This window comes from Trichomycterus rosablanca, chromosome 10, assembly GCF_030014385.1.
Source record: "Trichomycterus rosablanca isolate fTriRos1 chromosome 10, fTriRos1.hap1, whole genome shotgun sequence".
In the NCBI taxonomy this organism is placed as follows: domain Eukaryota; kingdom Metazoa; phylum Chordata; class Actinopteri; order Siluriformes; family Trichomycteridae; genus Trichomycterus; species Trichomycterus rosablanca.
Window position 1 is genome coordinate 24,433,299 of NC_085997.1, and position 25,525 is coordinate 24,458,823.

The following is a 25,525-nucleotide window of genomic DNA, read 5'->3' on the forward strand; positions in this document are numbered from 1 at the left end:
GCGGAACACTGAGCTGTAAGTCTAGAGGAACAGAAGAACACTTTTGTGATTGGCTGATTTTCAGCAGCGCGCTTTTCTTTCCTCACGTCAGGGTCAGGCTTCCTCATGAAATGCAGTAGTACTGTATATACAAAGCTAGATACTAACACAGAACATATATATATATATATATATATGTATATATACATTAAACAGTGCATTTACATCTGAATGACAGCACGTTATGGAAGCTGTGAGGTGCTCAGTGGAGTGTTGGGCAGATTTTGGAGACTTGCTTTCTGCTAAAATAATCCGCAAAGGAGCAGATGTGTATTTAAGCACCGGGACTGAAGAAGTGTTTGTATTTAGCGGACAAGAGAAAAGAGTACATGTGAGTGTTGTTCTATAAGTTCTTCCAGTATTTTGGTGTTGATTAAATTACCGGACATGTTTTATATTGTTACAGACTATACTGACGTTTAATTCAGCTGTAAGATCTCTGGCTGTTAGTGAGGATCAGCTGTATGCTCTGTGTGAGGATGGTGGACTTTACTGCACCCCTGTCTCACAGAACTCCAGGTAATGATGATCTAAAACAGATCTAGAGAAGTTTAGTCTCTTAGTTTGTTTGTTTATTAGGATTTTAACGTCATGTTTTACACTTTGGTTACATTCATGACAGGAACGGTAGTTACTCACTACACAAGATTCATCAGTTCACACAAGGTTCTATCAAACACAGTCATGGACAATTTTGTATCTCCAATTCACCTCACTTGCATGTCTTTGGACTGTGGCAGGGATCCCACGCAGACACAGGGAGAACATGCAAACTCCACACAGAAAGGACCCGGACCGCCCCACCTGGGACCCGAACCCAGCACCTTGCTGTGAGGCGACAGTGCCACCCACTTAGCCATCGAGCCACCCTCGTCTCTTAGTAAACCATTTTAACATAGGCTGATTTCAACATTTACAACATGTATGGAAAGTCAGAATTAAACACTTTAACTTGTAACAACGTTGTTCTAAAAGTTGGTTCCACCATTTGTCAGCTTTGTAAAAAAAAAAAAAAAAAAACTTAAAACTGGTTCTATCATTTGTCAACTTTGTAAAAAGAAAAATCTTAAAGCAGGATTTACCATTTGTCAGCTTTGTAGTAAAAAAACCCTACATCTGGTTCTACCATTTATCAGCTTTGTAGTAAAAAAAACCCTACATCTGGTTCTACCATTTATCAGCTTTGTAGTAAAAAAAACCCTACATCTGGTTCTACCATTTATCAGCTTTGTAGTAAAAAAAACCCTACATCTGGTTCTACCATTTATCAGCTTTGTAGTAAAAAAAACCCTACATCTGGTTCTACCATTTATCAGCTTTGTAGTAAAAAAAACCCTACATCTGGTTCTACCATTTATCAGCTTTGTAAAAAAAACCTTACATCTGGTTCTACCATGTCAGTAACAGAGTATTTTCTGTTAAAAGAAAAGACCCATTACACACATTGAGATACATTTATTTTAAGTAATTAAAATATAAGATAAGATTTTATAACCCAATACAATTACAAGTTTTAAATTATACTGTGACAGTTATCAGGTTTAAAGCAAATAAGGCTAGCAGTCAAATGCCATTTTTACCAGCAGCACTTTCAATTTCTTTTATTCTCACTGAAAATTAAACTGTTACTTGGTAGGGATGCTTACTTTGTCTTGGGAAGGTGACTTTACATCCTGTCTGGCGGCCATTTTCCTAGGATCACTATGACTTGTAAATACCCAAAAATCAGTTAAACAAACAAGGCTGTAGCCATGAATCGAACACTGACGGATCCTAACAACATGCAAAGCAAGTGATTAAAATATGTGTATTTATAATTTCTACATTAGTATATTGAAAGGAACATTTTGTGCATATCTATATATTGGGGAAATGTATAAGATTGCTCAAAAAAGACTTAAATGTTAAATTATTTTATGACTTTACCCATGATCCTCATGTGTCTTGATGTTATAATTTAAATATCAAATGATAGCCTCAATAAAGTCTAGATTTAATTGACCTTATTGTTTTTATTTTTAATTTCATCCACAGTTCCTCCACTGGACATTGCGATGACCCTGCCTTATCCATGGTCTCCAAAGACTCCATAAGACTTGTAATCAAAGATGAGAATGTCAGTTCTTTTATTATAACAGAGGGAGTACTGGTTACAGTCAGTCTGCAAGACTCTACCTGGAGTTTTAACCTCTATAAGGAAGCAAGTTGTTCAACCAGATCCACACTAATTCAGAAGCTTGCAGGGTTCCCATTCCCAGCTGTTGCAACAGTTCCAAACAACACAACAGATGCCAGAGACTGGATGTTGGACTCACTTCCAACATTAACATCTATCTACCCCAGCTCTTCCTCTAAGGAGCATAGGAATAAACATAATTACTATCTCAATTCTCTCCTTTTTAGACTTTTATTTGGAGTTGATGCAGCTCTTGTAAATTCTCCAGTCATTTTTTGTGGTTTACCCGATGGGCGGATTGTTTTTTTTCCTCTTCTCCTTCCCGCACTTACCACCTCAAGGGGAGAACTCAAGCAACCGATCAGGATTCTGTACAGCTTGGAGCAGCCAGTCACATATATTGGCACCTCTGTGATTGGGGAGCTGGGTCCACAAAGTCTGGTTGTGATTGGTCAGAGAGGAAGAATCCTGCTGGTCAGAGCTAATCAAACAACTTCTGATGGAAAGCCAGCAGATTACAGTAAGTTTTACAGTTTTAGACGTGTTTGCTGTAGGTTTTTTATTACTTAAATTGTATTTTGTGCTAACAGAAAACTATCTTGATCTTTTAAAAGATTTCATTGAGCATACAGTGCAGAATCCTGTTGTGTGTGCCTGTGTCGATGGTGAACATCTATACTACAGTACCTTTACAAACATGTTCACTCTGTCCCTGAGCAAGATCTTTACATCATCATCAGACGTCACAACAGTATCAGAGGCAAAGAGCACCAAACAAGAGAAGCCTTCTGTTTTCCCACAGAATGCAGTCTGTCTGAATGTGTGTCGAGTAATCTCAATAGCTGAGCCTTCAGTCAGTCATACAGGTAAACTAATTTAGTGGTATCTGTCCAACTTGATTGTATTTTGTAAATATAAACATTTTTATTTATATGGGTTGTGGCAAAATAAGAGTAAAAAGTTCACAGGTGAGAGTGTCATGAGTGGCCATAAAAGAAGGGATCCAATTGCTCTGTCTTTGCCAGAAATTATGCAGTATGACTTACTCTTTTGAGTCAAACATTGTTAATCAGTTTTACACATTCTTAACACAGGATTGGAAATTATTTAGCTCTTTCACCATCTACTGTACATAATATTGTGGAAGGATACAAGGAATACGACAAATCTCTGTCCATGTAGGGAGATACAGGAAACCACAGTTGAATATGTGGGACATTGAAGTTCTCAGTAGCACTGCTTGAGAAACCGTCAATCTACTGTGATAAATACAGCCACACATGCTCAGGAGTACTTCAGAAAACAGCTATCCCCAAAATAAGGTCATAGCTTCTGTGGAGAAACACCACCAAATTCTCTCAACCTGAGCTCATCTCCGATAGACCAAAAGACAGGAAACGTGCCATGGTCAGCTAAGTCTATGTTTTAACTATTGCAAAGAGTGCATAGGTGCCACTATATTAGATTTTAGGTAGACATACGCTGCTATAAAGTCTGTCAGCAAGTCAGGTGTCATTCTGCACATGCTGCAACATCATGGCTTCATAGACACAGAGTGTGTGTGTCTGCTTGCAGTCCAGATTTGTCTCCTATTGAAATTCTATAGTGAATCATAAGGACATATTGATGAGAATCAGACAACAGCAACTATGGACTGTTGAGCAGCTGAGGTCTCGTGCCAAGGAAGAATGAAACAAATGAACAAATGAAAAGTGTAATTGATAGTAAAGGTGATATAATACAGTGACAAACATGCCCTTGTCCTATACATGCCATGTCCCTATTTATATTCCAAAATACAGTGCAATACTGTAATAAGTTGGTCAGTAAAAATATTGGAAATGTCCTTAGATGAATTATTATGATTTAACGTCATGTTTTACACACTGTAGTTAAATTCATGACAGGACAGATACACAAGATTCATCAGTTCAAGTCTTTAATGTCAAACACGGTCATGGACAATTTTGTATCTCCATGCAGACATGGGGAGAACATGCAAACTCCACACAGAAAGAACCCGGATCCTTTCACCTGGGAATTGAACTCGGGACCTTTTTGCTGTGAGACGACAGTGCTACCCACCAAGCCACTGTACCAAACTGTACTAACACTAATCTATATAACTGGTTCTCTCTTATTATCTCTGCTAAGGTGTTCTTTATATCATATTATTATCTTGTGGCATTAGGGAAGAATTGATTGTTACTGATTCATCAGGGCTTTTAAATTGATAGTATTTATTATAGTTGCTCAGTGAAAAATGAGTTGCCTAGTAATCCTTCACTCAGTTTGGTTCAGTTCTATTAAAATACTTGATTATTCTGTTGTGTAAATTGCAGGCTGTGTGCAGATGCTGGCAGTGTCTCTCAGTGGAAAACTCCTTCATGTGTCCCTCCCTCAGGAGCCGGGCAAAGCATGTTTGTCTAGGCTTTCTTCATTACAAGCAGGCCAGAAGGTGAAAGACCTCCTGGCTGGCATTGGAAATGTCTGGGAAAGGTTAAATACTCAAATGTTTTGCATTAAATTGTTTGTTGTTGGAGCATTTTATTTTATCATTTTAATAACACTGACTTTTCTTTTCAGAGCATCAGCATTGAAACACCAGCTGCAGATGAAGAATGACACACTGAAGTGTTTAAACCAAGTCCTTACTATCTGCCACCTGCTTTTAAACAGTAAGGATCAAGAGATCTGCAACGACAAGCCTCTAATCAGCTGCCATGGTTTTCCTAAATGGAATACTTTGCTTCAGAAAGATTCATTAGAACTTACTTGTATATTGGAAAACTTGAGTGGATGTGCTCTGGACCAAGGGTGGACACTTTGCCTTCAAGTGCAGTCTGTCTGTTCTCTCCACACAGGGGGAACATCTAGAACTTATTCATTTACTTTAAAGAAATTAGACTGTGGCCAAAAAATAGAAGTGACTGTACCTCTCGATAGTGATGGTGACATTTTTCTACCAGTTCAGATCCAGTGCTTGCTGGTCTACTCGCTACAATCTTTATTTAACCCAGAGAAATCCAGAACATTCTGTGCTAATGATGTCCCACTGTCTCAGCTTCTCACAGACACTAGTTGCATCAGTCTGCCTCTGAGTTCTTTAACACTGGACTGGCTGGATGCTTTAAGGATAGTAGACCCCGGTTCACAAAGTGGAGGTATTCCCAAACAGATAAGCTCTTGGGAAGCCACCTACATGCTTCTCAGTTCCAGACAGATTCACACAGAAGCTGTACCCAATACAGCCCCCTACACGGTAGCAATTAACATATCGTCAGATCTCCTGAGAAGCAGACTCAACATCCAGAACTGCAGCAGTGCGGTGCTGTGCATCTCTGTGCTGAAATGGCTGGTGTGTGGAACTTCTAAGGAGGATGGACAAAAGCTAGTACAGAGTCCAGTGGTGTGTGTCTATGGGCCAGACGGACACGCGGTCAGACTGCTGACCAAAGAGGTGGGCTTGTGGTTATAGATGTTACATAAGTTTGTACATTTTGAATGGACTTGCTGTATAAATTAGCCTCTAGTTTGCTGTGGATTCTAGGGTGTCATTTAGAATTGTACGTAGCATTGACGCAGATGAGAAAGCAAACCAGATAGCAAATACATCAACTGGAGGGAAACATGAACTGCAAACTCCCTCACATCAGACATGAAACCACTAATCACAGCCTATATTAAAAATATGTGGCAGAACCAAAGCTGGGATTTCGAATACATCGTATCGAATCTCAGCTCTGCCATTCTGGGCTGGGCTGGGTGGCTATATGAACAACGTTTGGCTGTTGTTCATCCAGGGAGGAAGCCGAATAGGGACCTCATAACTGGTGCAATTACGACCGCTGCTGGCTGATTGATGGCGTCTGCACAGAGTAGAGGAATAATGCTCATCAGGGTGTGTCTCTCCGTGCACGGGGCTGATTGCATATGAACTTCGTGCAGGTGAAAAGATGCATTGGCTACTGCTCTCGTGTCAGAGGGGGCGTGTGTCAGTTTGCTCTTCTCAATCGGGGCGGGGGTCAGCACCAGTAGAGAGGAAGCATAATGCAGTTGGGTGAAAAATTTGGACGTGTTAAAAAAATCTAGAGAAAAAGGGAGAAAATGCATTAAAAAAAATGTGGCAGAATGAATTGTAAATGCAGACCGAGAACAAGCTCCACGGCATCCACCCCAACGTCCAGTCACTGCGTCTGGAAAGCGGGCCGAACAGACAGTATATACAAGATAGTAGTAGTAGTAGTAGTAACCTTATTGTCACTATAAATTGCAACAGGTACAATTACAGCGAAATCAGCCGTCAACCCGTCCAGAACATTCAATATGACAAGGGGGGGGGAGACAGGACGGGAAGACAGGATAAGAAACAAGAAATAATAAACACATTGGGAGAGTAGGAGATAAAAAAAAACCACACTATGGTAACACGAAAAAAAGCCCCTTACAGCACACAAGCACATGTAAACATAAGAACATAACATAGTCACACAACCAGCCACGGGTTAGGGATGTGGGGATTGATGAAAAGTAACCAACTACGACAAGCAGCCATCCGGCGATTCGCAGCCATAACCAGCGCGCGCTGCAGACCCGTCCTGCCGTATTGGTGGAATTAAGCTAAGAGTGGAGACGTTGGGTTGGGGGTTGGGAAAATGTTCTGCCAGTCCTTCATTCCTGTAAGCAAAAAGTCTGTACAAAGTTCGCGATAAGATGGCGTTTACAGCAGTTGCTACCCAGAATGAAAAACAGCCAGAGAGCAGGGGAGGGTAGGTACGAGATGACCCGTAGCAACAGATCCTCTGGAGGAATTTCCTTATCAGCAAGGCCGATGCTGATTACAGGGTAAGCCGAAGAGCAGAAATGATTTGTTTTTTTAATCTGAGCACGAGTAAAAATTTCTCAACACATGCTCTCAGATTGAGTCAGTCTCTGGTTCAAACCGTGTTGCATAGCCGTTAGTTTCTCCAAGATGGAATCCATATTGCGATTTATAGTCACAGTCTGAGTTCCAACGGCTCTGCCCATCATATCAATCAAATTGGGCAGTTTCTGGGGACCTTTGACAACTGACCCAACTCTTTTAATTTCCCGATACAGCAGGGTAAAGCCTAATCCAATCAGCAAAAACCCCACAATCAAAGTTCCGAATAGGTAAACATCCTCTATGTCCTCTAACGAAAGAGGTGCCAGGCACACGACCCTCCACTTCTCCCATGAGTCCATCGCGTATCCCGCCATCTGCGTTCCGCATGTGGGTTCCCCCGAACCCGAACTTCTTGATGAGAAGATGGTGTCAATAGCATTCAGAGACCATTTAACCAATTCCATAATTTGCTCTTTGAAGAGCAGTGCTAAGAGAATCCCTGTAGAGTAGAGTAGACGAGACAAGACGATACAGGAGAAGCCAAGCAGGAAAGATAAGGGAGGAGAGAGAAGTGCGACCGCCTTCCACGAGAGCAAGAACAGAAAGAGGCAGTTGACTCTTGACTGTCATTGGTGTTTGGCATTGAACTTGAACTTGAACTGATGAATCTTTCTAACCTGTTATTACATGTCCTGTCATGAACATAACCAAAGTGTAAAACATGATGTTAAAATCCTAACAATCATATACAATTTAATTATATTATATTATAATACATATAATAATTGATCACTGTGTTTTAGTACTGCCACTGTTAATGTAGTAATGCCACAGGCCAATGCTTACAGGTCATACTGAGTGACTTCAGTGCTCAAGGGCCTCTGCCTGTGATTGAGGTTCAAGTGGAAAGTTCATCCATGGCAGCCGTGTGTGGATTACATCACGCTGTGCTACAGCGTGCACAGGTACAGACAACACAAAATGCCAACTTTTTTAAACATGTAACCCATTTTGCAAGATTAAATGAATGAATTTGGAACTTCTTTATCAGGTGCTTCTTAAAGATGCTGGTGAAAAATGTGAGAGTTCTGCACAGCTGAGATGTCAGCGCTTATGTGAGGCTGTTTGGCATCTTGAGGTAAAACCAAAATTTCAATACACCACAGTACACCAACCACCGGAGATCACCATCTATTGTAGCTTTAAAGAACTATTCTAGCCGCTCAGGTGGTGCAGCGGTAAAAAGACGCGCTGCAACCAGGGCTGGATTCTGAGTACGTGGTATCGAATCCAGCTCTGCCTCCCTGGTTCGAGGCGGGGCGGCTGTATGAGCAACGATTGGCCGGTTGCTCATATGGGGGGTGGGACAAAGAACCGGATGTGGGTCTCTCTGTCAGAATGCGATTACGTTCTCTGCCGGCTGATTAGAGGCGCTTGCACAAGAGATGAGGGAGGGTGCCCTTAGGGTGTGTCTCTGCATGCAACGCTAGGTGGCGCCAAACTCATCGATGTGTGAGTGGCAAAGATGCATCTGGCTGCTGCTCGTGTTTCAGAGGGGATATGGGTTAGCTTCGATCTCCTCTGTCAGGGCAGAGTTCGGCATAGACAGAGAGGAAGCACGATGCAAATTGAATAATTGGATGCACTAAAAGGGGGAGAAAAAGGGAAAGAAAAAAAAAAAAGAACTATTCTAACATTTTAACTTATTCCTCTATAATTAATATGGACAATAATTTAAATGCATTTGCACCACCTGGTTGTTTTTTCCTGCTTCATTTTGTACTAGTTTAGTTGTTTTCAATTCCCACTTACAAGCTAAGTCTCCTCTATTACATGGCATTTACCTGGGAGGGTGAGGGCACACAGAACGCCAGTTGCAGCCTCTTTTAAACTGTTCCCCATGCAATCTCACAGTGGTGCTGAATACACATAGGGCTTGTACCTGTTTTATTGTAGAGACATATGTTAAAGATTGCCAAGATCGAGTAGTTTCACAAGGGACTGCAGACTTTGGCTGCTCAGGTGAAGCAGACCAGCTCTAGTGGCAAAGTGGTGTAAAATCCTGTATATTTTTTTACACATCTTTTAGGACTGAAAGATGTGGATGTAGCTTACGTGCTTTCAGCATTAATGGTCAGCATCAATGCTAACCACTCACTTCATTTTTAATAATACATTATATAACCAAATGTATGTGGACACCAGACCATGGCCTTGTTGGACACCCCATTAGAAACCATGGAATAAATTTTTATTATTTATGGAATAAAATTGATTTTATACACCTGAAACTGAGCTCAGTGGGTAGCACTGTCACTTCACAGCAAGAAGGCTCTGGGTTTCGATTCCTAGGTGGAGCTGTCCGGGTCTTTTCTGTGTGGAGTTTGCATGTTCTCCCCATGTCTGTGTGGGTTTCCTCCGGAAGCTCCGGTTTCCTCCCAGTCCAAAGACGTGCAAGTGAGGTGAATTGGAGATACAAAATTGTCCATGACTGTGTTTGACATTAAATTTGAACTGATGAATCTTGTGTAATCTACCTGTCCTGTCATAAATGTAACCAAAGTGTGTTAAAAAAATCTGGCTGTGACTCACTAAAAGCTTCTTTTTTTCCCAGTCTGTTTTTAAGGATCTGCAGGACTGCCATGAACCAGCTGCTTTTGATGGAGGGATGAAACCAACAAGAGCACCCGAGTCACTGTTTCAGCTCTACTTGCAACTGAGACAGAATCCACTGGTTATAATCTAACAGATCACACTGGTGTACATTGATTTAAAACATGATTCCAAGTATTTTAACAACTGGTTAACTGGTTAATTATTCACTTAAACACTGTTTAACGTTTTGAATCAAAACATCGACTTTCAAAAATACTGTGATGTTTACACCTGATCAATTTGTCTGAATTGCATCCTAATACAATTGTAGCTTCATGTGTTTAGCACTTCTTCAGTTTAGGTCTTCATGTTGAATAACAATGGTTTGTAATTCTGCATAATACATAATAATTGTTTTTCAACACCACAAGTATAAAGATGTGAAACATTGATTAAAAGTTTATTTACTACTAGCAAGAGACAAGTATTCAATGGAAATCTTGGTATTTCAAAAATTAAATGACTAAAAGATGCTGCTTCTCTCTCTATGATTATATTACAATATGTTATAATTTTAATTCTCTGCTGCTGCTGAGGAGATACAAAAACACAAGTTTGGTAACCAATATTTTAAATAAGTAAAATGACCTCATTGTTGTGTCAAAAAAAGGTGATAACTTTGCTTTTACTTTGAATAACAAAAAATGAAATGCACCTGGAGTATTATTTACAAATATATACATTTCAACTTTATATATCATCATCAGGCTCTCATCTTTACTCTTCTAATATTAAATGCAAGCTTCCCGAATGGTAAAACCACCACTGGATCCTTGGCACAATTAATATACCCACAAATTACATCATTAATTCATTGACGTTATTTCAGCACTTTATGCTAGCAATGGTTAAGGTCCAGATCTAATTCTAAGAACACTGCGTAAAACTGGAGCACCAGGACAGGGTGTCAGTTCATTGCAGATATTTAAACACTTAATTATTCAAACTAACATGAAGATACAGTTTAGAGTAGCAGATTCACATAGTGACATGTGAATGAAGGAGATGTGTAATACAAATACTTCATTTTACACTTTTTTTACATTTTACCAATATAATGTAAATGCTTCTGTGTATAGTTAATCTGACATTTTTTAAAAGTCCATGGACTGATTTAGTATTATGTTTAAAGTTGCTGCTCTGAATGGAGTGTAAACAGTTTCTCTCTAAGCTGGTAATACCGTCCTTTTTCAACCATCAGCTGCTCATGTGTTCCTTGCTCCACAACCATCCCACCTTCCACGTAGATGATGTGATCGGCTTTCTCTATAGTCTGCAGACGATGAGCCACCACCAGAACCGTATGACCGTCTAAATAAGACAGGACCTTCTGAACCTGGAAACAAGAACCTGCAGAGTTATTACAATGGTCTAAATACTAAACAGTTTTACTAAACTAAAAATAGAAATAATTGTCAGTTAACTATTTAAATAAACACTTTCATTATACTTAATTATCAGCAATTGTGAATAGTGCTATGATTAATTACATGTGATTGATGTATAACAATATAGCACTTAACATTTACACTTGATTCATTATTCTTCTTTCTTGTCCTTATGGTCATGTTTGTCAAATGCAGACTTAATTTTGATGTGTTACCACCCCATTTTAAAAAAAAATACGGCTACATTTAGTTTTTACATATTTTTTCTTATTGCCTTTTTCAACTTGCTGAGCCTACTTACCACACAACAAGAAGTCTTGCAGTTGTAATTGCTCCCAAAGTGGCTTCTACAAAGTTATGAATAAGGGGGTTTAAATATTTATGTAAATAAGTTTTATTTTTAATGAATTGTTGAGACTCTTAAAAAACACGTCTTCACTTTGTCCTTATGGGTGATTAGGTGTAAATTGATGAGTAAAAAATAGCAGTTACAGTTAAAAATGAAATCCTAAACGCAATGAAGTCCCAAAAGACAAGAGGTCTGAATACCCTCTGATTCCACTGTACTTTTTACTATTGGTGAGACTTTAAACCACAGTAGTAAAGAGTATCTCTGTAAATTGTGTAGCATGTATTTAGCAGATATATGTCGACCATAAGGGTAATAAAGAGACCAGGAGTAAACTGCTGTTTATATATTTATAAGTTTTACAATAAAAGATTGTTATCAGACTTCAAATTACTTCATTGTTTGTGAGTTCGGCATGTACTTGCCATGGGGTTCTAGGTACTATTTTTTTTCCATCTATCAAAGCATAGCAGATATACATACATGCTGAGCCTCACACTGCCCAATAACTAAGCATAAAGAAAAAAAAAAACATTTTTGATGAAGAATACAAACCAGCCACCTCATGTATGCAAATATCTGTGGTGAACTTGGACAACAGAATTTAATAAACTTCCTAATATCAATGCTGTGTAGAAAAAGAGCCAGATACTCCTACATTTTTTGAGAAACAGAGGTTCGCTGTGTACGTTTCTGCAGTGGGCTGCCACTGTACTGTTCTATGCTGTTGTGTGTTGGGACAATAGCATTACTGATTAAGAGGGTCGGCTCTAGGGTGTCCACTAAGTGTCCCTATCACGTCGAACTGGTAACGATGTTACACCTGCATTAATGTTCCTAAACTTTATAGTGGCTCCAAGGATCAGTGGCTCCCACTGATTTCAGAGGGAAGTGTGTATGTTTAATTAGTAGAGATGCATGAGTACCGATACTAGTATCGGGTATTAGCCCGATACCGCGCTCATTAACTGGTACTCGTACTCGCAAACGAGGCTCCGATACTAAACATCCGACACCTTGTGCCTAGTGCACGTTGCTGCGTTAACGCAGGGATTTTCAACCTGTGGGGCGCGAGTGCCTGACCGGGGGGCGTGACATTGCGACATTTTTTTACTTCTAAAACGAAAGCAATTCATTTTTCACCCACGGGAGACATATTGAATTATTCTCACTGACCACGCTCACACGCACGTTTAATGTTATTTAGTTCCGTTTGACAAAAAAAAAAAAAAACTTAAAATAGAGCTAACAGCGAAGATAACCGGTTACAAAAGCAGCGACCGCTGTTATAGGACGTGTTTGTGTCTTTAATACTCTGTTCACAGTGTCGATACAAGTGATTCAGGAGTCGACTCATTTTAAGCACAGCGTAAGTCTCTCCGTGTTTACTGTTATAATGAATGATGCGGTTGTAAATAAACACCAACTACTACAGAACATTCTGTGTGACTCGCTTACATTATAAAGCTCAGGCTTAATTATACTGGTTATTACCACAGAGCGGGAGCCGACTCAGAGTCGTTTACGATTTACCGAGGTGAACCACGAATGGATGTGCTGATAGAATCGGCTCAGATGGGATCGGACTGTATTATCTTTTTAAAGTAAATATTTCAATCAGCAGAATCGCATCGCATGTATGATGTGCACAGCGTTAATTACGTGCGTTTATTAATGAACGTTTACGTTAGCTTGTCAGAAGCTTTCTCAATGATGGCTGTGCGGTGTTTTTGTTTTTTTTACAATTAGTGATGGCAACCCAAGCAACTGTTCCACTGCACTATTTTACACTAAAAACTACACTATTCCATAATGCTCCAGATTGCATCATTCTAAATAGGTATCGGTATCGGTATTGGCGAGTACAAAAATACATGTACTTGTACTCGTACTCGGTTGGGAAAAAATGGTATCGATGCATCCCTATTAATTAGTAAGGAAACAGTTGCTTTAACAAGTCCATGGCCTGTCATTGCGGCAGTTTGGACTAGGCAATTTTCTTTTATTGCTCCATGGTCCAGTTCTGATGCTCACATGCCCATTGTAGGTGCTTTCAGCAATGTAAAAGGGTCAGCATGGGAACTTTGACTGGTCTATCGCTATGTAGGCCTACACACAGCAAACTGTGATGCATTGTGTGTTCTGACACCATTCTATCATAGCCAGCATTGACTCAGCATTTGTGGGATCAGACCAGACAGACTAGTCTTCGTTTATCAAGTCTTGGGCGTCCATAAGCCTATCTGTCTATCTATGGATTCATGAGTGCAGACTAAGGATGTCATATATCCAAGCTTTATGTCCAAGCTTTTAGTGATAACTGTAGTAACTGGTCTATGGAGTGTGTATGTACATACCATATGCTGGGTGCTGATGTCCAAGCAACTGGTAGCTTCATCTAGAATGAGGATTTTTGGATTACGGATCAAAGCTCTGGCTATAGCAATACACTGCTTTTGTCCTGCAGACAGTTGCCCACCGCTCTCTCCAACATCTAAAGCACAGGAATACACACATAAAACATGTAAACCCGTGTTCCGTCTCTCATACTATTCTGATTTAGGGGAATAAATTAAATGAAATGTTGACCTGTGTCGTAGCCTTGATCCAGGCTGGAAATAAAATCATGGGCATTGGCTTTCTTGGCTGCCTCCTTCACTCTCTCTAAGGTGCAATCATGTAGTCCATATGCAATGTTGTCTCTTACAGAGCCAGAGAACAGCACTGGATTTTGGGACACAGCTGCCATCTGCACCAAGAGAAATAGCATTAAACTCCTAGCTTCAGCTCACTTAGTTACACACCATGATGAACAATTTTTTGTTTTGAGTTTTCTGAGAATCTGCCAAGTCAAAGTATACACACAGCAAACTGGGTTATTAATTCTGTGGTCCTTGCCAGTGATTATGACAGTGGGTGACCTCTCTGTGCCCATGTAAATAGAACTAGTTTGACTGCACCTGTTTAAGAGTATGAGAAGCAAGGTCAGGAGAAAAATCCCAAGCTGTCCACTTATACTAAAAGCAGATTTGTTTGTAAACAGGTGTGCCATGAATACAAAGCTGCTGGAACATGGGTAAACTGTCCACAGTCAAATGAGCTTTATATCGCCATGGGCTTAGTGACTGTCCTGACATACATGTCTAATAACAGCTCGACTTCAACTGTTTCCCCCAAACATCATGTGCCTGTATATGTTATATTAATGTCCTTGTTACAGTGTTTACCTGTCTGTGCAGGTACTGGTGCTGGTATTCATGAACTGGTACACCATCCAACAGTATCTCACCCTCCTGAGGCTCATAAAACCTCTGCAGCAGACTGACACAAGATGTCTTGCCTCCACCAGAAGGTCCCACTAATGCTGTCATCTTGCCCGGTCTCAGCTCCACACTCAAAGACTGACACAACCATTTTAAATTAAGTGACAAATAAAACTATTATATAGGTTAGGGTTTTTAAAAAAGCTAATACAAATACCAACAGTTTTGAAAAAAAAGGTTTTTTATGCATTTTTTCCCAATTTTTCTCCCAATTTAGTCAAATCCAATGACCTGATTACATTTTGCTTCCTCTGTTGCTGCAGACCTCCACTCCTAACTGAGGAGGGTGTGTTAAACACAAGCCCTCTCTGACACACGTTCACCTGGATGAGGTGGGTTCATATGGAGATCCGTATGGTGCACCAACAGTCACGCACTGATCTCCATTATCCCCCATCGATCAGCTAGTAGAGGTCCCAATTGCAGCCTCTGACAAGCCAATCAAATGTCATATAGATTTGAACTCATGAGTTTGAGATGTCAGCTCTGGTATGCTAGTGTGCGAGCACCCTAAAAGTATTTTATATAGAATTTTATCTATATATGATAAGACTATGTAACACCTATATGACCCAAAAGTCTTTGCCCCCTAAACTAGCAGCAACAACTACAATCAACCACTCTCTACTGCGGATGAATTTTAGCCAACATCTTTTTCTTGAATTCAGCAACATAAGAGAAAATTTAAGCATGAACTGTCATTAAAGATTAAAAAAATATATTAATAGTTGCCTTTCCAGATAACTAGAGGCTGTAATAGCCACAGAGAAAAATGTTTAACTCCATATTAAAAACCATGTTTTGTTTCTTGGATTTCTAACAAGCTCATGATAAGATTTTTACACACTAAATATTTTTACACACTAAATAGTGTGTTCTGACCGCAATTAGATTCATCCCATTTATACAAGAATACCATTCCCTTAGCAGTCCATCAAAAAAGAGAACTGTAGAAACATTTACCTGAAGTGCTTTCCGTTCAGGACGTGATGGGTAGGAGAACGTAACTTTATCAAAATTGATTTTTCCCTGCAGTTTCTCAGGCACCACGTCACCTGCTTCCCGCACCTTTGGTTGTCTGTCTAGCAGCTGAAACACCTTCTCTGCTGACCACACTGTGTTCAGAATGTCTCCATAGATGTAGACAAATTGCTGACAACCAAACCAACATAAATGACCGTGTTAGAACAGTAAGAATCATATCTCTATGTATTTATTAAAATAGTATTTATAAACACAGTTTGTTGTGCTACATAATAATTACATGGACAGCATGTATTATACTCACCCTCATGTTGGTCACCATGTCTCTTTGATAGAGCAGAAAAGCCAGTAGGCCTCCACTGGTTAACTGACCTAAGATGATGAGACGTCGGCCAAGAAAAAGCATTGCCACCCTCAAACTCAACGTTAGCATCTATAACAGGACAATTAATATAGCTATAATATAATCTATAACAAACACCAATTAATAGTAACAACCTTAAAAAATGGAGCATATAGAGCATGCAAAGCCTCACCCTGCGCAGAATGAGGTGGACTGCACTGTAAAAGCCTTTGCGTTTTAGAACATGGAGCTTTCGATCCAGAGCCTCCTGATACCTCTTTAGCTCCTGAGCCTCAGCCCTGAGGCTCCGCACTGTCTTTATAGAGCCAATTGTAGAAGTTGCCAGCTGCTCAATCTCGGCCATGCAGTCCTGCAGCTCCCTAGATGTTTTCTACTCATTATGACAGAAAGAGAAACAGATGTTCAAACCTCCTACTAATGAATAGTAAATAAAAACATTATAGCTTGTTAAAGCTAAATTATGTCTGGTAGCCAAGTGTCCACAATCACACAACAACAAATCTGGAAATCTGATTTAGATAAAGGCAATGAAGATGGGTGGACAATAACTCTGTTATGTGTCAAGAACAGCAAACTACCATACAAAATAGTTTACCAAATTAATAAACAAATTAATAACCACTATAATAATTACTATAATATAGTATATTATTATACAATATAGAATATATTATACTAATAATTACTATATATACTGTATATATACTACTTATATTACTATATTCTTGCTGTGTTGTTTTGAATGTCACCTATGGTTCAAACTTTAGAGATGTCTAGTTTTAAGACAATGCTACTTAAATGTTGTGAACCAGTGACTAAGTGATGAAGGTACCAAACTATTAACTGGAATGTTGCTGATTTAATCTCCACCATTGCCAAATTACCAGTGTTGGGTCCCTGAGCAAGGCCCCTAACCCTCAATTGTTTGCAATTATAAGTCACTTTGGAAAAAAACAAATGCTATAAGTGTAAATGCTGGTAGCATAATTTATTTTAAAATCAACACGGTTGTAAGGAGTTACACTAATTTACAGATTAAGTAGCAGAGTGTCATGAATCCAGCCTCCCGGAGCTCATGTGTATGTGCCACACCCCTGTCTCAGGGAGCACATGATGTCTCTTTGTTATGATTGGTTTGTAACGCTAATGATCCACAGCTATACCTCTGCCTCTGGATCATTCAGCAGCATTTTGATGAATATTGACTAATACTTTGTCATAGTAGTGATGGGTAATTTGTTCGGTATCTTAAGAATCTTGTATTGTAATCATATACAGTGTATCACAAAAGTGAGTACACCCCTCACATTTCTGCAGATATTTAAGTATATCTTTTCATGGGACAACACTGACAAAATGACACTTTGAGACAATGAAAAGTAGTCTGTGTGCAGCTTATATAACAGTGTAAATTTATTCTTCCCTCAAAATAACTCAATATACAGCCATTAATGTCTAAACCACCGGCAACAAAAGTGAGTACACCCCTAAGAGACTACACCCCTAAATGTCCAAATTGAGCACTGCTTGTCATTTTCCCTCCAAAATGTCATGTGATTTGTTAGTGTTACTAGGTCTCAGGTGTGCATAGGGAGCAGGTGTGTTCAATTTAGTAGTACAGCTCTCACACTCTCTCATACTGGTCACTGAAAGTTCCAACATGGCACCTCATGGCAAAGAACTCTCTGAGGATCTTAAAAGACGAATTGTTGCGCTACATGAAGATGGCCAAGGCTACAAGAAGATTGCCAACACCCTGAAACTGAGCTGCAGCACAGTGGCCAAGATCATCCAGCGTTTTAAAAGAGCAGGGTCCACTCAGAACAGACCTCGCGTTGGTCGTCCAAAGAAGCTGAGTGCACGTGCTCAGCGTCACATCCAACTGCTGTCTTTGAAAGATAGGTGCAGGAGTGCTGTCAGCATTGCTGCAGAGATTGAAAAGGTGGGGGGTCAGCCTGTCAGTGCTCAGACCATACGCCGCACACTACATCAAATTGGTCTGCATGGCTGTCACCCTAGAAGGAAGCCTCTTCTGAAGTCTCTACACAAGAAAGCCCGCAAACAGTTTGCTGAAGACATGTCAACAAAGGACATGGATTACTGGAACCATGTACTATGGTCTGATGAGACCAATATTAATTTGTTTGGTTCAGATGGTCTCAAGCATGTGTGGCGGCAATCAGGTGAGGAGTACAAAGATAAGTGTGTCATGCCTACAGTCAAGCATGGTGGTGGGAATGCCATGGTCTGGGGATGCATGAGTGCAGCAGGTGTTGGGGAGTTACATTTCATTGAGGGACACATGAACTCCAATATGTACTGTGAAATACTGAGCAGAGCATGATCCCCTCCCTCCAGAAACTGGGTCGCAGGGCAGTGTTCCAGCATGATAATGACTCCAAACACACCTCTAAGACGACCACTGCTTTATTGAAGAGGCTGAGGGTAAAGGTGATGGACTGGCCAAGCATGTCTCCAGACCTAAACCCAATAGAACATCTTTGGGGCATCCTCAAGCGGAAGGTGGAGGAGCGCAAAGTCTCGAATATCCGCCAGCTCCGTGATGTCGTCATGGAGGAGTGAAAAAGCATTCCAGTGGCAACCTGTGAAGCTCTGGTAAACTCCATGCCCAGGAGAGTTAAGGCAGTTCTGGGAAATAATGGTGGCCACACAAAATATTGACACTTCAGGAACTTTCACTAAGGGGTGTACTCACTTTTGTTGCCGGTGGTTTAGACATTAATGGCTGTATATTGAGTTATTTTGAGGGAAGAATAAATTTACACTGTTATATAAGCTGCACACAGACTACTTTTCATTGTGTCAAAGTGTCATTTTGTTAGTGTTGTCAAATGAAAAGATATACTTAAATATCTGCAGAAATGTGAGGGGTGTACTCACTTTTGTGATACACTGTATGTTGTTAGGAATCTTGGTTAATCTTGTCTTTTTTTCATGTCATAGCCTAGTTTGTGTGTAGCATTAGCATTCGTGTTAGCTTGCAGGGTGTAGTTTAGCTTAGGGTTTAGGATCATGTTTTATATGTAGTTAGCATTAGCAGTTAGCATTTAGCTTAATTTATGTGTTGGTGTGTCTTGTCTTGTGCAACCTGTCTTGTCTATTGTTATTAGAAATAAACGTTTGCCCTCGTCTACTGTCTATAGCCCTCTGTTACACAGAGCAGAGTTAATAAACACATTATACATTTTTCTTAATGCAGATGTTATATTTATTAAGTTTCTTATTTCTGTAATGGCATGTCAGTAGGGCTTTATTCTAGTGAAGTCAGAATTTAGTGACTGTTTATACAGAGCTGTTGCTACTATAGGTCTTAGAAGGACTGCACATTAACCAGGTTTACCAGGGTTCAGTTAGCACATCACTGTATTAAGCTGGCCCAACACTCTTGAAAACTAGGTTTAAGTCTCAACAATGTCATGCTTGGTCAGCGCTCAACAGACACAACTGGCCCTGTCTGATGGAGACAATCCTAAATTGTATATCACATTATTGCCACTCATTTAATATCATAGGATAACTACATAAAGAACTTGACGTACGAAAAAAAGAAATGTGTCTACTAAAAACATATTACCTGGTAATAGTTGCTGTAAAAGTTCTGCAATACAGCAAGAAGAGGCATCTCCACACATGTGAGAAGTGTAAGCTGCCAGGACAAGCTCACCATTGGCACAAACATGCCACATGACTTAACCAGACTGCGCACAAACACATTCATGTTCATGGCTATAGAGCGGCCCATCTTATCTGTATCTGAGTTCAATCGCGAAGTCAGGCTTCCTGTCAGGGGAAGAAACAGGTCTGTGGTGAAGGAGAAATCTATACACACTCAATGAGCAAATAAGTCAGTTATTTATCACACAGTGCTCAGCCATTTTTAGACATCCGGTTGGGGCAGCAGTCTATTAAACTAGCCCATCACAGCTGAGACCTGGGTTTAAATCTTAGCGGTGCTATCGGCCAGCCGGGTGTCTACACAATTATGACTGGCTATGTCTAGGGCAGGGAGGGAGAAGGGCAAAGCCCTGAGATGGATTGGCACCCTGTTTGAGGTATTCCTGCCTTGCTGCGCCCAGTATTTCCTGGTGGAATCGTGCCTCCTGCGACCCTGACCAGGATAACGCAGTTGTTGAAAATCAAAACAACTATTATATATGTGCAATAGCCAAAAACACATGTTATTTTATGCATAACCTGGTTTATTGTCTTCAAAGAAGTTGATTTCCTGTTTCATCAGATTCTGGAACAGCATATGTCTAACTCTCTTATTTAATCTGCTTAGACTGCACATGAACATTCCTCCTCGCAAGCCAGTAAACATAGAGCTGGAAGAAACCAAACATACTGGATTACAGAGTTGTTTTACACTGATTCAGAAAGACTGCAAAGAAATGCATTGATGCACCTACCTTCCAAAAGAGTAAAATGCCATGCATCCAATGACCCACATGAACTTGTTGTACTGGTAATTTTCACTTAAACCATCAATGATTTTCCCAGTGTAGTATGGGATACAGGATTCAACTGCAAGACAAAGTGCAAAATCATGTAACACTGATTTTAGTGTATACAAACTAGAAGAATTCAAATTATTTCTATTTCATTCAAATTATTCTCCAGGCCACCCAAGGAGGATGGGTCCCTGCTGAGTCTGGTTCCTCTAAAGGTTTCTTCCTGTAATTTTAAGGGAGTTTTTCCTTGCCACTGTTGCCCTTGGCTTGTTCAACAGGGGTTTTTGGTCTGTCGGTCCTGGATTCTGTAAAATTGCTTTGAGACAATGTCAATTGAAAAAGGTGCTATACAAATAAATTTGATTCGACTTTGTACCCCATTTCTGTCTGTCATTAAAAGGGGACAACCAAAGAACCACTGTATACCAGATACTGTTTAGTTAAAAGACTATTTTCAGCACAAATATGACTGTAATGTATCTGGTGCTGGTACAAAATGAAAGCAGAGCAGCTATAATGATAAACACCTTAACGTCACTGCTGAGTTCAGAATAGCCCAGTAACCTAATATATCCAGCTAAAAGGGCACTGCTGTCAGATCACTGGCAAAGAGCTAACAGGAGGTTGATCACAGATTTTCCATGGGCTTTACAAGGCGTACCAGTCCACAAGGTACCAACAATATATACAAATGGGTCTAATAAAGTGGACCGTGGGTCTTACAGTGTAATACAGTGTAAAATCTCCAGCTTTTCAAAAAAATGTATATGGTTTTGACTTTGTTGTATATGGTTTTCTTTCTTTAAGTAAATATTATATTACACAATTTGGCTGCAGTGCAATAAGGTTTCCATAACCACATAACGTCACAGCTTATTAGTTAAGAAACACTTAAGCACAGATATAGAACTTACATAATGCTGCCAGGGTGAGGAAGAAAAAGGCAGCCCCTAGGTGAGGAAAGTCTGGTCTTGAGTAGTGTATCACTCTCATTAGGAGTGCTTTGGCCTCTTGCTCTTTCTTTTTCTTCTTCTTTGGATCACTTTTAGCTGAACCACTATAAGGAAATGCCAGTTCCCACAGCGCATGAATCAAAGTGGCAGTCATTGCATTCAGGAGCACCATGGAGGGTACAGGTACAGGACTAAAGCCACAGATGGCTTTAAAAAGAACTGTTTGTGTGGTATCAAACACAGGAGGCAAAAAACACAACAGTGCTACCCAGCGTCTTATCAGTTGCTTTAAATGCTTGTCCAGGATTAATGAACTGATTTTATGAAACATGGCCCAGCTCAGAGCCCTGAAAATCCACAGCGATGACAGACTGACAAGAAAAGTGCTTTCAGAGATCAAAAGTGCAATCCATAGTAAAATCCAGAGAAGCAGGTCCAAGAAGAGGAGAACTCCATATGTGGTCCAAAGTGTACCTTTACTTAACTCAGCCATTGTAGAACACTTTACTTATCTGAAAGCAAATGCAGTAATGCACACTTTGTTACCAATGTATTAGATACAACATACTTATAATTACTGGCCTTTTTTAACTTCACCAACCATAAACTCTATGTGGACAAATATTTGGACACATGATCAGAAGATTAAACATCCCATCCTAAAAACAAAGTTTGACCTATTAAAGTATGCAATCTTTTCAGCTATAACTAAAGTCAATCTTCTGAGAAGCCTTCTTACAAGACTTTAAAATACAGTATCTGTGAGGATTTGTGCCCATTTAGTCAAAAGAACATTTGACTAATTGGGCAATGATGTTGGTCAAGAAAGCATCATTGATGTTCCGGTTAATTCCAAAGCTGTTCAGTGATGCTGAGGTCAAAGCTCTGTGCAGGCCACTGGTGTTTCTTAAAGCCAAGGTTTTCTTTATGTATTTACAGACTTTGCTTTTGTGTGCAGAGCAACGGCAATGCTGGAACAGAAAAATACCTGTGTTAAAATGTTGCTGCAAAGTCAGAAGCATACATTTTCCTAAATATATATGATTTATTACACCTGTTAACAATTGTTGTGGCTGAAACACATGAACTGAAAAATTAGAAGGGGTGTCCCAATAATTTCGTCCATATAGTGTAAGTACACATGGGTAAACACTTCAAGTCTGTAGTCCACCTTTTGTTTTGCTACTCAGACTCTACTCTGTTCATCAGTGAAACAGTCACCATTATAGCACCATCTCTGAAACATATTATGTGTGTATTAAACCTCTCACATCACGGCAGTGATTCACTGAGATAGTTATTACATGAATGCTTATGTGCAGCATCTGGGAATTTTCCACCACTGTGTACACTTACCAGACCATCAAGTTCAAAACTATAGCTCATCTTTTCAAGCTATAATCCTATCATAAGCTGGGTCACACAGTGGTACAACAGGTTGTGTTTGTGCTGCACAGCTCCACTGGCTGGGCTTCAAGTCTTACCTGCATGTCATATTTGTTCAATTCACAAATAGAAGTCAATATCCACCTCCTGATTAAGCAACTGAAACACCTCTAGTGTTAATAGGACTCCAAATAGTATGTGTTGAGCTAAACCACACATTACAGTTTGTGTTTATTAGTGACCACTAACATTTGTTTGTGTTTTGTTGATGTCAAAGACCAGCACTTTTATCTGTGGAAACATTTTTGTTGTTTTCTAATGGTCAAAGACCAGCACTTTGGTGTAGTGGTACGTTTTTTGATGGTTTCTGATGGTCAAAGACTAGCACTTTGGTGTGTGGGCACGTTTTTGATGGTTTGCAATGGTCAAACACTAGCACTTTGGTGTGTGAAAACATTTATGTTGGTTCCTGATGGTCAAAGACCAGCACTTCTACCTGTGGAAATTTTTTGTTGGTTTCTGATGGTCAAAGACCGGCACTTTGGTGTGATGGCACGTTTTTGATGGTTTGCAATGGTCAAACACTAGCACTTTGGTGTGTGAAAACATTTATGTTGGTTTCTGATGGTCAAAGACCAGCACTTCTACCTGTGGAAACTTTTTTGATGGTTTCTGATGGTCAAAGACCAGCATTTTGGTGTGGTGGCACGTTTTCTGATGGTTTCTGATGGTCAAAGACCAGCATTTTGGTGTGGTGGCACGTTTTTTGATGGTTTCTGATGGTCAAAGACTAACACTTTGGTGTGTGGGCACGTTTTTGATGGTTTGCAATGGTCAAATACCAGCACTTTGGTGTGTGGAAACGTTTTTGATGGGTTTTTAATGGTCAAAGACTAGCACTTTGGTGTGGTGGCACGTTTTTTTGATGGTTTGTGACGGTCAAATACCATTACTTTATGTTTGGAACAAGTTTAAGTTTGTTTCTGGTGGTAAAAGAACAGAACCTTTGTGTTTGCAACATGTTTCTGATGGTCAAAAACCAACCGAAGACCAGCACGTTTGAGTGTGGGCACGTTTTTGTTGGTTTCTGATGGTCAAAGACCAGCACTTTTGCATTGGGAACACGTATATGCTGGTTTCTGTGGTAATACGATCTATAACTAGCATAGAACAACATAGAACAATATTTAGCCACAAAACCAGCAACCAACAACCAGCTAATGGCGGTTGAGCAATTTTTCAACATATCACTAATATAACGACATATATGATTAAAAAGCAGTATAAGATAACATAATACTATACGGTGTTTTCACATAGACAAAAACACTATTATTGAGGTAAACGATCTTACCGTTGAGTCTTTCTGTTCCGTTTGCAGGTTTCTCCAGTGTTACTTTCACTTTCATTAGTGTAGTGCGAACACATCTCCTGCTGGAATGAAACACACGCAGACAAACAGGCCACACTATTTCTTCAAATATTAAAATTAACATGTATTTGTAATATTTTATAATATAATTATAAAATTATAATGAGCATACGAAAATAACTCCTGTATTCTGTTAACGTATTATGGAATTTTGTTGTTTACTTCAGCGTATATACTGTAAATTGTTACACAACCACTAGAGGGAAGCAGCTAACAACAGCAAGAACCCAATATTCAGTTAGCTCGACTTCACATAGGCCTGTGCAGATCTACTGTATATTCTGCAAATCACATATTATTTTTTATTGCTTTTTACAAATCTTACAGGAAATGGGTTTTGTACTTTTTTTTTAAAATAATTGCATTTTTATATTCCATATATGTGGCCCTTTTAAAAGAGCTTCCTAAGATTTCACTGTACAATACCCAATAGAGATTACCCCATGTAGACTTTTACACTGGCGTTGATTTACCTGCTTTTTTAAACCTTTAGTTCTTTTCCTGCACGTAACTAAGCTACCACTGTCAGTTATGCATCCTCATACACACCCTAATGAGGAAGAAAACAAAACCACATATCACAGTACTAGAAGTTCAAGGTTGTTTTTGTTTGGTTTGTTTTAGTGTTGCAAGCAGATAACAGGACGTCTACTGCAAACAAGTTATCTAAGATAACCAAAGCTGACATTTCAAACTTGACAGTGCGCTGGGCGGCTACATGAACAACAATTTGATGTTGTTCGTACAGCAGGGTGGAAGCAAGATAGGGACCTCACAACTGATGCAATTACAATATTTGCTGGCTGGTTGATGGCGCCTGCACAAAGTCGACGAATAATGCATTGATCAAGGTGTGGCTCTCCATACACCAAACTGATCCGCATATAAACTCGCTTCGTGCAGGTGAAAAGATGCGGTCGGCTACTGCGCATGTGTCGGAGGGGGCGTGTGTCAGTCTCGCTCTCAGTCAGGAATGGGGGTCAACATCAGCAGAGAAGAAGCATAATGCATTTGGGTAATTGGATACGACTAGATTGGGAGGAAAATTGGGAAAAATGCAACAAAAAAAAGAATTTGTATGAAACATCTCTCAAAAATGAATGTCTAGCTTTGAAAACTATGCGGTTGAAAGATTTG

General features: G+C 39.8%; 2 protein-coding genes across 3 annotated transcripts; one reads left to right on the plus strand and one right to left on the minus strand.

The window, feature by feature from the left end:
• faap100 (FA core complex associated protein 100) lies at nt 1-10,205 on the plus strand. 2 transcript variants are annotated; one of them, XM_063002970.1, is made up of 10 exons: nt 1-15; nt 218-370; nt 446-558; nt 2,074-2,735; nt 2,830-3,081; nt 4,558-4,714; nt 4,802-5,675; nt 7,931-8,047; nt 8,134-8,220; nt 9,697-10,205. In XM_063002970.1, the coding sequence occupies exons 2-10, from the start codon at nt 224-226 to the stop codon at nt 9,826-9,828; spliced, it is 2,541 nt and encodes an 846-aa protein (XP_062859040.1). In that variant the 5' UTR covers nt 1-15; nt 218-223; the 3' UTR covers nt 9,829-10,205. The 2 variants fall into 2 exon arrangements, with proteins under 2 accessions (XP_062859040.1, XP_062859041.1); XM_063002971.1 differs by lacking the exons at nt 1-15; nt 218-370; nt 446-558 and adding an exon at nt 711-869.
• tap2t (transporter associated with antigen processing, subunit type t, teleost specific) lies at nt 10,147-24,384 on the minus strand. The gene is made up of 12 exons (XM_063002972.1): nt 24,311-24,384; nt 21,532-22,541; nt 20,576-20,690; nt 20,361-20,491; nt 19,741-19,946; nt 16,318-16,515; nt 16,086-16,214; nt 15,761-15,949; nt 14,702-14,875; nt 14,064-14,223; nt 13,832-13,968; nt 10,147-11,073 (listed from the first exon to the last, which is right to left on the minus strand). The coding sequence occupies exons 2-12, from the start codon at nt 22,061-22,063 to the stop codon at nt 10,864-10,866; spliced, it is 2,181 nt and encodes a 726-aa protein (XP_062859042.1). The 5' UTR covers nt 22,064-22,541; nt 24,311-24,384; the 3' UTR covers nt 10,147-10,863.
• Nucleotides 24,385-25,525: the final 1,141 nt, after the last annotated feature.

Excerpts from the sequence above, each read along its gene's own strand:
- faap100 (XM_063002970.1), top strand. The coding sequence starts at position 224 with ATGGAAGCTGTGAGGTGCTCAGTGGAGTGTTGGGCAGATTTTGGAGAC. Across the intron at positions 559-2,073 it reads CCTGTCTCACAGAACTCCAG|TTCCTCCACTGGACATTGCG; the intron begins GTAATGATGATC and ends TTTCATCCACAG. Across the intron at positions 3,082-4,557 it reads GCCTTCAGTCAGTCATACAG|GCTGTGTGCAGATGCTGGCA; the intron begins GTAAACTAATTT and ends TGTAAATTGCAG.
- tap2t (XM_063002972.1), bottom strand. The coding sequence starts at position 22,063 with ATGGCTGAGTTAAGTAAAGGTACACTTTGGACCACATATGGAGTTCTC. Across the intron at positions 20,492-20,575 it reads GCATTTTACTCTTTTGGAAG|CTCTATGTTTACTGGCTTGC; the intron begins GTAGGTGCATCA and ends GGTTTCTTCCAG. Across the intron at positions 16,516-19,740 it reads TTTACAGCAACTATTACCAG|AAAACATCTAGGGAGCTGCA; the intron begins GTAATATGTTTT and ends CATAATGAGTAG.